Source organism: Aphis gossypii, unplaced genomic scaffold, assembly GCF_020184175.1.
Source record: "Aphis gossypii isolate Hap1 unplaced genomic scaffold, ASM2018417v2 Contig00458, whole genome shotgun sequence".
In the NCBI taxonomy this organism is placed as follows: Eukaryota; Metazoa; Arthropoda; class Insecta; order Hemiptera; family Aphididae; genus Aphis; species Aphis gossypii.
In genome coordinates, this window is record NW_026083115.1 from 233,009 (window position 1) to 245,182 (window position 12,174).

At 30.3% G+C, this 12,174-nt stretch overlaps 1 protein-coding gene, 1 long non-coding RNA gene and 1 pseudogene across 2 annotated transcripts; all 3 read left to right on the plus strand.

The window, feature by feature from the left end:
* Nucleotides 1–1,492: 1,492 nt before the first annotated feature.
* On the plus strand, nucleotides 1,493–1,909 carry LOC126554274 (ATP-dependent DNA helicase pif1-like). The gene has a single exon (XM_050209363.1). The coding sequence runs from the start codon at nucleotides 1,493–1,495 to the stop codon at nucleotides 1,907–1,909; it is 417 nt and encodes a 138-aa protein (XP_050065320.1).
* A 3,627-nt stretch (nucleotides 1,910–5,536) lies between these two features.
* LOC126554255 (uncharacterized) lies at nucleotides 5,537–7,955 on the plus strand (annotated as a pseudogene).
* Nucleotides 7,956–9,561: 1,606 nt separating this feature from the next.
* Nucleotides 9,562–11,876, plus strand: LOC126554256 (uncharacterized). Its single transcript, XR_007606636.1, has 4 exons — nucleotides 9,562–9,726; nucleotides 11,287–11,381; nucleotides 11,483–11,682; nucleotides 11,768–11,876. It is a non-coding gene; the product is annotated as an uncharacterized LOC126554256 (long non-coding RNA).
* Nucleotides 11,877–12,174: the final 298 nt, after the last annotated feature.

The following is a 12,174-nucleotide window of genomic DNA, read 5'->3' on the forward strand; positions in this document are numbered from 1 at the left end:
TTCACAGTCAAAAGACGAAGAACAAATAACCAACAACGATAACAGGTACATCGAGCATTTATATCTGATTCATTCCCGCGTCTGGCATTCCGGTATGAGCCCGATATTGAATATTATGCTCATTCAAAAGTGGTAATTGGTGCTATGGACAAGGAATGTCCGCATTGTCATGCTCTGAAATTCAAAAATGAGCCAGTTGGGATGTGTTGCGCGTCAGGAAAAGTGCAACTACCTGAAATTGAAACACCACCTGAACTATTGATCGGCTTACTCATCGGCACGGATCCAGATTCTAACGAGTTAAAAATTAAAAATTCGAAACGGTGTAAAATTATTATTTGGGATGAATGTACTATGGCACACCAACATTCACTTGAGGCGTTGAACAGGACATTGAAAGATATTAAAAACAGTGACTAACTATTTGGCGGAACTCTGTTGGTCCTTTCAGGTGATTTCAGACAAACACTTCCAGTCATTCCACGTTCGACATACGCTGATGAGATCAACGCTTGCTTAAAATCATCTCCATTGTGGCGTAATGTTGAAAAATTACAGCTAAAAATAAATATGCGCGTTCAAAAGCTTCAAGATCCATCCGCTGAAACATTTTCAAAACAACTCTTAGATATCGGTGATGGAAAAGTTGCTATAGATGAAACTATAAAAATAAACTAAAAATTACCGACCGATTTCGGCACAATCGCTGATTGCAAGATACTCTCATTGAACAAATATTTCCCGATGTACACACACAGTACATAAATCATGAGTGACTTGCAGAAAGAGCGATTTTAGCGGCAAAAAATGTAGACGTTGACAATATAAATCTGAAGATACAGATCTTGTTTGATAAGCGTTAAGATGCCGTCCGTACTATCTACCGTAATATGTACGGGTGTGTAGCGAGTCAGTCACTGCTTCGAGTTCGACAGTAGTGTACCGAGTTCGACCGTCCGATAGTCGTACCACATAGTTACCGTTCACTCTTTACCGTAGTACCGTTACCGTCTATCATCACCTGTCTATGGTTCACCTCTCCCGGCACCTGTCCACTACTCACTGTCTACCATCACCGTCACCCGGGACTGCAGCCGCCGTCACGGTTTTTATATATATATATGTGTATTATTTATTATTTATTATATTAGCCGTAATATCAATTTAATACCCTTTTGCTGGCCAGCACCTATTGTGCCCTCCACATTTATTTTATTTTCTGTTTTGATTTTGTTAAATAGTAGGCCGCAGCCCGGCTCTTTTGAATCATAACAAATCGTGTTATTTATTATTTTTGATACGATTCTACCAAGCACCTACCATCATTGTTTTTAAACCTAATACAGTCCACTTTACCCTTGAAGTACCGAACAGATGTTGTTGCCAGAGAACTTGGTATCATATAAATCTATTGATACAGTTTGCGACGACAGCGAAGCAGTAAACTTTCCTACAGAGTTTTTGAACTCACTGGATTTGCAAATTGCCAGGCATGCCACTGCATAATTTACAATTAAAGGTTGGATCTCCAATTATCATGCTTCGTAATTTGAACCCGCCTCGGTTGTGCAACGGTACGCGATTAGTCATTCAAAAATTAATGAAAAACGTGATCGAAGCCAGGATTTTAAATGGCAAGTGCAGAGGTGAAAATATACTCATACCACGGATTCCTATTATACCTACCAAATGTATTCAGTTTCCGATTAGATTGGCATTTGCAATGACTATCAACAAATCCCAAGGTCAAACGATGTCTGTTTGTGGATTAGATTTGAGAACACCATGTTTTTCACACGGACAATTATACGTGGCATGCTCTCGAGTGGGTAAACCATCCAGTTTGTTTGTGTTAGCTAATGATGGACTAACAAAAAATATTGTTCACGCTATAGCATTAAGAGATTGATATTGTTTAATAGTGTTACTGTCGTAGTTGTTTAATTAATGATATATCATTTTACGGAATAAATTATAATAACTTAAAAATAATGTTTGTCTTTTGTTATTTTTATATTCCCTCATCGTTCACAGCGCTCCATGCTTATTTCACGCATATACCACATTCTTACATACATACAATATACACATTCTAACATACATACATACTTCCAATAAGTAAGCTATTTTTTGTCTACACTAGAAATTACAAGGAAATTATTTATATGGCAAAACAACGTTTGCCGGGTCAGCTAGTAATTTATAAAAGCATAAAATTTGTATAAAATGGGTAGTTGTATTTATATAATTGCTTTTTGTATTTTTTTATATATTATATATACCTATATATTTAAAGTTAAACATTACGTAAGTATTCAAAAAGTTAAAGTTATTTTAAACAAGAAAGTTTTTTTTAAATTTATATATTGAGTCTTATTTTTTTAAGGTAACTTCTGATTTAATAATTTCAATTTTATTCCAAGATATTATAGTTGTTAATTATTCAAGTGATTTTATTTTAGAACTGTTACTAAAAGGTTTAAACGAATTGCACATTTATTCAATTAACAGTTTTATTAACATTATAAAATAAACAGAGCCCACAACCGGTACTCTGAGACTGACTGTGACCACGACTAAATGGTAAACCCTTTACAAAAAACAGGGTAGCCAACACTCGGCCATCCGACCTTGCTTATCGGCCTCGATAAGTCATTATATAAAACAAACTTAATTAAATTAATATTTTTTTTTAACAAAATTAAATAATCAGTTCTTTGGATAGACTTAACTAAATTAATATTTTTTTTAACAAAATTAAATAATCAGTTCTTTGGATAGACTTAACTAAACATAATCTTTTAAATACTTTGGTGGTTTTCTTTGACGTTTGAGTTTATCAGTTTCTTCCACCCTTGGTAGGTCAGCATTTGATTTGTTAGTCTCCTCATCTTCATCTGCTGATGACCCACTTCCTTTTTCCTCAAACTGCTCCTCTTCTTTCATTATTGAAACTGTCTTCAACTGAGACACATGAGCCGTTGTAGCATAAATGTGTTTACCATCCCTTGCCATCTCAGCGACTCGATATGTGTTTCCAGGTAGTTTCCCTATAACTTGTAATGGGCCCCGATACTTGGTCTGAAGCTTGGTAGATTGCCCTGGGTTAGGTGCACGCAGCATTGCCACCATTTCTCCAACTTCATAGCTAATTGATTTGTTCCTTTTCTGATCATATCTTTCTTTCATTGATAACTGAGTTTTCAAAATGTTATCTCTTGCCTTGACCTGTAACTCTACTGAATTCAAAAGCTGATGTGTACCAACACCATCTAGTAATCTCAGCACATTTGAATGAAACTGAGGACGGTATCCGTGGATTAGCTCAAATGGTGTGTATCTGGTAGTCTTACTTTCCGTGTTGTTTATGTCACGTTCAACTTCTCTCAACTTCTGATCCCATAATTTTTGATCTTGTGCTTGGCAATAAGGTTCTATTGATCCTCTCCACTTGTCCATTTGCTTGCGGATGTCGAGACGAATTGAGAGTGTGCCTGATCCCATTATGTTGACAGTAATCCTGGAACGCCTTGGAAGTAAAACATGTCCCTCTATCTGTTATCAAACGATCCGGCACACCCCATTGATCAACAAACTTCTGTAAACTTCTAATAGCTGCTTGACTGTGAGTGGATTTTGCTGGAAACAACAATACATATTTGGTAAGGTTATCTATTAACACTAATAGAAATCTATTGCTCTTTAAACTGGTTTCAAAAGGTCCCAAATGATCCAAGTGAACAACTGCAAATGGTCTTTTTCCAGGGGGAATAGGATGTAACTCTCCTGGTTGTTTTCCTCCAGGCTTCTTGTTGACCAGACAATCCAAACATCCACCAATATGCATCTGTACGTACCTACGCATTTTTGAAAACCAGTAGTGTTCCTGAATTTTCTTTAATGTCTGATCCAATACCCTATGACCCGCCATATCATGGGCCATTATCACTATCCCCTTTCTCAGAGGCTTAGGTACCACAAAACGACTTATCCCCTCTAATTCTCGATACAATACACCATCCAACAACTTGAATTTATTTACAGCATTCCTTTCATATGGAGTTCGGTCACCTTCACCCTTCTCCAATATGTTGATTAATTGACGTGTATCAGGATCAGCTTGTTGCATGTATCGTACACGTTCTTCCAAAGTCATTAATGTCATAACCAAGGATCGGTTATCCAATGACACTTCTACTGCTTGTGCACTGTCCGTAGTACTTTCCAAACGACTCAATGCATCAACGTGAGCCATCTGTTCACAGTTCACCTGATCGGTACTTGATATTCATTTCAAATTCATGTAATAGATCGAACCAACGAGCCACCTGTGGCTTTGCTGACTTATTGGTGTTCAAGTATACTAAAGCCTGACAATCAGTCACCACTGTGAATCTAATTCCAAGCAGATATGGCCTCAATCGAATTAACGTCCATACAATCGCGTATAATTCAAGTCTACTGGAGTGATAATGTGATTCCGCTTCAGTTGTTCTTTTGCTCACCGCATACACTAAGTGTAGTGACTTCTCAGTGTCACCCTGCATTAACATGCCCGATAGACCTTTTGCGCTAGCATCTGTGTGTACTTCAGTCACCGGTGATTCATGATTGTATATTTTCAACACTGGAGCAGATATTAATTCTCATTGGTCGGTTTAAATCGACTTGTTTTCCTGCGCTAATAATTAACTGTTATCACAGTCTTATATCTGTTATCAAATAATATAATATGTATTCAATATTGTTGTTGTTTAATATTAAAATTATTAATTTAATTAGAATTAGAAATTGCACTAATTAGTATTCATTTAAAATGAATAACTATAAACATCTACCTTCGTCATTTATAAATGAGATAGTAACCTGTAAAAATGAGGTATATGAAATTAGGTCTAACATAAAAGATTTTGACTCGTGACAAAAATGGATAGAAGAATTTTCCGAAAAAACAAAAACAAGTTGGGTTGTTAGAAATACCATAAGAGAAGGTCAACGTTTTGTCTGCAAGTTAGTTAAATATGGTGGTAAATGTAACAATATATTTTTGATTTGATTTTCTAATACACCTATTTATCCTGAAAAGTGTAGGGAGATCAATGTTTTATGAATAAATGAGTTATTATGTGAGTAAAAATAACATTTGTTACAATGTAACATTTTATGTCTGGTTTGATTTTCTAATACTATACCTATTTTTACGGATTGTTGAGTGTTAATTTATCTAATATAATTAAATGGGTTTTAAATTAAAAAGTTATAGGTAAGTAGTGTATAATCATTTATGTACTTTTAGCAGTACTTGTTTATGTGATTTTGTATTTAATTTATTTTTGTTGTTGTTTTATTATAAATTTCTTTTTTGCATAATTATATTTGAATTTTCATTTGTTGCTGGTCTTCCTACCATTAACCTACTACTACCTCTTTGTCAAATGATTGGTATTGGCTACAATATTTTGTTTGCAAGTAAGTTAAACATGTTGGTAAATACATACATAACAATGTAATGTTACATAAATGAATTTATTTTCAGAAAAGATTATGTATGTCATCATAGTAATTTTAAAAAAGTTGATGCTGTTCTAAATAAAAGAGGAAAATCATAAAACTTATCCTGTACAGCAAAAATAACCATAAAAGTTAAAAAGTGTACAGAAAACACTAAAAAAAAGGATAAATATATTAAAGTAAGAAAATAATTAAGAAGATTAGTATTATTATAATTATAAAGAATTATTTATTGTAAGAATATGAATAATTAATGCTTACATACATTTTGTTTTTTAATTGTTTGTTGAATATTTAGAAGAATTTAGTTGCTGAAATTTCTATTGATATGAATCATTCTCATACACTAAAAACAGCTGATGCGCTAAGTAATTTAAGAAGTATCCCTAACACAAGACAGTTATTTGAAACTTATTTCAATGATGGACTTGGTTAGTTAAGTATTAGATTATACAAAATAAATTACTTTATTTTTAATTTAAAGTTTCAAATTTTACATAACTGTATAATTTGTTTTATTTATTTATCATTATTTAGGAATAACTGACTCAATAACATTTCATGAAGGTAAGCTAGAGTTAGAAGGTGATGAAAACGTTCTTGCCGATGCATCTTTAAACCCAAAATATCAAACCGTTCAGCATTGGCATAATGTATGGAGAGGGTTTAATTTAGGCCCAAGAATTGGGGAAGGCATAATAGAGGTACCTATTTATTATTATTTAGTACATAATATATACAATTATCCACTAGTTACTAGTACATTAAGTAAAAATACATATTATAATATTTATATTTTTATTGGAGAAACTTGAGTCCAAAAAACCATCATATGAAGAAAAAGGAGTAAAGGTTTTAATTAATGAAGAACCATTTGCTGTTGTTAATTGTACACCACTGATGCAACGTGCACATAATTTGCCATATTCAAAGGACATAGTATTATCTGATAGTACAGCGTCATGTGATGCAACATAATCATTCTATTACTTTTATGCTTACACCGTGTGCTGTTGGTGCTGTACAATTAGCTGTAATTATTACCAAAGGTCAGTCAATGAATGATTATAAGACTGGATTTGAATTAGTTAAAACTTATATTGGTTCTAATTGGTTTGGTGGTCAATGTTTTCAAAATTATTTATAACAGATGACAGTGAAGCAGAAAGACAGGCATTGAAATCTGTATGGCCACAGTCAAAGCAATTACTCTGCCGTTTTCATGTGTGTCAATCTGTTTGGAGGTGGTTATGGGCCAATGAAAATAACATTGAAAAGTTTGATCGCCCTATATTGTATGCATTGTTTAATAAAATATTAACAGCATCGAATGTAGAAATAGCTGAAGCCGCTTATTTAAATGCGATAGATAGCATTAATAATGTTTATGTAGCAAAGTATTCTAACTGGGTTAAATACATAAATTCATATTGGAAGCGTAAGGAAATATGGATTTCATATTATAGAAACATTAAAACCCATGGTCACCAAACTAACAATTTCAGCGAAGTATGTGTCAAGATATATAAAGATATAGTTTTATCCAGAAATAAAGCGTATAATGTGGTTTCGTTAGTGGATTTCACGAGTACTGTAATAGAGCATTATTATATTCGTAGAATAAGAAAATTTTGTAATAGTCGTTGCGATGTATCACGTTTATTTTTATTATCATTACAAAAAAAAGTTAATTATTTAACAATTGAAATGATTGAAGCATTGGAAAATAATATGTTTAAAGTACCAAGTGAAAAAGATAAAACCATTAATTATGAAGTAAATGCAACTTTCGGGTATTGCACTTGTTATCAAGGTCATTTAGGTACCTTTTGCAAACACCAAGCTGCAGTATATTTTTTTTTTAGTAAAGAACAACCTAATGCACCTCCAGTTACTGCAAAATGTAGATATGATATGGCTGTTTTAGCGTTTGGAGACAAAGCTCAATCATCTTCATTCTATTATTCACTAAATGCTGAAGAAGAGATGAAAGAAAATAATTGTGAAATAATGGATACAAATAAAACAAGTCAGGTTGTTATAGATGATGAACAACCAAATTTCTAACAAATAATGTATTAAACCCTGCACAACATGACTTTCAAAAAGTTATTGATTTGATGACTCGCCACAATCACAAATTTGGATCCACGAATGAATCTCTAAAAATATTTTTGAAAAAACTTGGTAATGTCAAAACCAAAAATTCTTGGGAAACATTTTTGTCCACTTGTGGAAAACAGATTTCTCTTCGTCATGCAGATAAAGCTAAGATACGAGTTCAACCTACATCGATAAGTCGACGAAGACCTGGAGTGACTAGAGGCAGTAGTAGGTTAGTAGTAGGACGACCTGCTAACAATGAAAATACAAAAAAAATTAAACGAAAAAGAAATGTACAACAAAACATCAATAAAAATCAACCAAACGCAAAATCGCATTAATAAATCACACTAATAAGTGTTATAATGACAATTATCTATTTATTAAAATGTAAATCAGGTATGTAATTTTAATTTAGGTATTCGTTTATTTTATATTTTTAGTTTTTAAATTAAATAAATAATTATTTTGTGAATTTTATGATTATATAATAAATTGTTATAGGTACCTACCAACTAAAGTGTAATTATGTTGACTATTTCTTGTACCATTAAAAATACTTTAAATATACATAACACAAGAATTTAACTTAATTACATAAAAACCATATTATTATATTAGATAAATTAACAATCAACAATCCGGATTAATAGGTATGTATGGTATTAGAAAAACTAACCAGACATAAAATGTTACATTGTAACAAATGTTATTTTTACTCACATAATAACTCATTTATTCATAAAACATTGATCTCCCTACACTTTTCAGGATAAATAGGTGTATTAGAAAATCAAATCAAAAATATATTGTTACATTTACCACCATATTTAACTAACTTGCAGACAAAACGTTGACCTTCTCTTATGGTATTTCTAACAACCCAACTTGTTTTTGTTTTTTCGGAAAATTCTTCTATCCATTTTTGTCACGAGTCAAAATCTTTTATGTTAGACCTAATTTCATATACCTCATTTTTACAGGTTACTATCTCATTTATAAATGACGAAGGTAGATGTTTATAGTTATTCATTTTAAATGAATACTAATTAGTGCAATTTCTAATTCTAATTAAATTAATAATTTTAATATTAAACAACAACAATATTGAATACATATTATATTATTTGATAACAGATATAAGACTGTGATAACAGTTAATTATTAGCGCAGGAAAACAAGTCGATTTAAACCGACCAATGAGAATTAAGCTAGTGCCGAAATCATGTACGTTTTGTTAATATGCGACCCGACGTTGGTGACGGATAGTATTGTTCTATTTTATTATTATTTGTATCAATTATTATAATATTATGCCATATACAACCGTCGGGTCTGTCTCAGTCTCACTGCGACACTGCGATAGTCCGATAGTGTCATGTACTCATGTCTCATAAAATAAGAACTAAGATGTAATGTGTATGATTATTTAAACTATTTTTAATTCTTTATTATTTTCAATAATCGGCCATCAGAGAGTGTTTGACTCTTACATTATCAAATATGGTATTGACGAATTTAATTTTGGTGTATTTTGAAAATGAATTGGTAAATAAACCAATACCTAATATTTTATTTTAATTATACCCATTATTGCTTGTAGATAATGTGTATAGTGCACGCCCGCACACGGGTTCTCGTATTATCGTAATATCGCCGGTTGATAACACGATTAAAGATATAATTAAAGTATATTATTAAAGTATATTTTTAATCGTGGTTGACAATAATAACCAGAAATATATTCTTCTAATTTTATAAATAATTTATATTTTATTTTAAATTTAGTAACATTGGTTTTATAATTTTGTAAGGACACTATAATATAAAATTAATAATTATCTAGATAAGCCCAATTTTTATCTAAGCTAAACATTAGATAAATCGTAACATAATTATCTAGATACTTTATTAGATGATTAATTTGAAAATATTTTATCTAGATAATTCCCAACACTGTATGGTACACAGTTTCAAAATATTAAACAATTGGAATACGGGAAAAAGTTTGAATCCGAAGCACTAATACTAGCTTCCAATATATTAAAAAAAAATATAGATTCTTGAGGATTTTTGTGGATCACGAAATACCATTTCTTGGAGCTTCACCGGGTATTGTTTTATAAATATATTCAATTAATAATAATAATTATTGTTATTATTACATTTTAGATTCTGAACGAAGTGATGAATGTATTGATTTTACAATGATGTGTTTTTTTTTTTTTTTTTTTTTGTGTCTGTGTACAGCATAACTAGTCGAAATAATGCTCCAATTTCAAACTATGGGGGTGGTTTCCGATGTAAAAGTGAATATCCTTGGTGCATTATACAGGTAAAAAGTTAACATTTTCCAACAGTTTTCAAAAAAATCTAGAAAAACAAAAAAAAAATGACGGAAAAACGGCAATTTTTACGCAAAACCAGTTTTCGACCAAATCGATTTTTTTTTATGGTTGTAATTCAAAAACTAATCATTGAAAATACTTGAAATTTTCACCCAATGTTAATGTCAGTGGTATCCGTATATAGTTAAATTTTCAAAAAATTTTGACTTTTTTTGAGTTATTTATAGACGACTGAAATTTTCGATTTTTTTGAGAATTTTTTTTTAAAGTGTCGATAAAAAATTTTGGATGACCAAAAGTTTTGAAAATTTAATACAAGGTTCCTTATAAGTTGTTTTTAATGTAGCTAAAAAAAATAAAAATCGTTAGTCACAATTTTTTTTATAAGCGTTTTTAGTTCAAATTTTTACGAAATCTGTCGAAAACGCGAAAATTTGCAAGTAATTTGAAGTTGAAAAATCATAAAATTTTTTTCTTTTATAACTAAGTTTTGAAAATTTGGTACAAGGTTCTCCATACATTTTTCTTCAAATATCTGTAAAAAAAACTCTACCGGATTCAGACAACCAATTTTTATGAGTGTTTGAAATTTAAATTTTTACAAAACCGCGTTAAAAACAGTTTTTAACCTCAAACGATTTTTGATATTTGTTATTATTCAAAAAGTATAAGTCGTAGATACTTGAAAATTTTACCAGTTATTAAGATTCGCGTTTTCTTTACGTGATTTAAATTTTAAAATATTTTGAATTTTTTTGAGCTATTTATAGACAACTGAAATTTTCAATTTTTCTAAAAAAATATTTTTGAAGTGTCGATAAAATTTTTTTGGCCCTATCAAAATACTTGAAAATTTAATACAAAGTTCCTCATAAGTTATTATTATAGTGATTAAAAAATTATAAGAATACATAGGCACAATTTTTTTTTTTATTAGCATTTGAAGTTCAAAAATTGACAAAAATTCGTCAAAACTATGAATACTTGCAAATTATTTTGTAGGTATATTTCATAAAAATTTTTGTATAAGTAGCTAAGAGTTGAAAATTTAATACAAGGTTTTTCATAAGTTTAGCTTACAATTATTATAAAAGAACTTAAATTTTGTTGTATTCAGGCCATTAAAATATAAACCACCTTTTTCACCAACCACTAGAAATTATATCCTAGGCTGACAAATCATCTTCGTTCAGAATCGTTTTTCGTATACAATGATAACTATCATTGGATTCAAATTTAACACTCCTATAATATATAATAATGATCCATAAGGCACCTAATGTACAGCAGAGCGGTACTCACTTGCCCGCTTTTTTTTTTTTAGATGGTGTAATTGAAAATAAAGCTCTTGTGGAAATTAAATGTCCTTATGCTTTTAAAAATACAAGCAATATAAAAGAAGCCATAGACAATAAACAAGTTAGTAGCAATTTACTTATAAATGACATGGTGCATATTAAATTTTAAAAAATACAGAGGTAAATAATTGTAATAAACTATAATTATTCATCTATTTTTAGCTCCTTTATGTAGAATTAGTAAATGGAAAAATGTCCCTAAAAAAGGACAGTTATTATTTCTACCAGGTCATGGGACAACTTAGAATTTGTCAAAAACAAATTTGTTATTTTTTTGTTTATACACCAAACTGGATACAATATGAATGTATAAATTACGATAAAAAGTTTTGGCGGACAGAAATGGAAAATAAACTAACACTGTAAGATTTTATTTTATATTATGTAGTAAAAATATATTATTTTATAATAATCGTAATTTTATAAATTATAATTTATGGTCTTTAGGTTTTACAGAGAATGTTTGCTTCCAGAAATCGTAGATCCTCAGTTTGGGAAAAGATTATTAAAAAGTGATATACATGAACCAATTCACATACAAAAATGTATTGACGACAAAAAAAAAATATAATATTATATTATATTTCATATAATACAAAATTATGAATAAAGTTTACCTACATAACAAAATACGATAATTATTTATAATAAGTAGCTCGTAGTTGATAGTTGATTTATGATAATATATATAATTTATATATATAGGTACCAATTTAATCTACCTAATACAATAATATTTTACTCTCACTTTACAAATGCTTAAAAGAAAAGGTTAGAAGTTTAAGTTTTAACCCTTTCTCATTGAACATAATACATTTTACAATATAATAATCCATAAAAAAAGCCTTAAGCAC

Coding starts and splice junctions, on each gene's coding strand:
- LOC126554274 (XM_050209363.1), top strand. CDS start 1,493: ATGCCACTGCATAATTTACAATTAAAGGTTGGATCTCCAATTATCATG.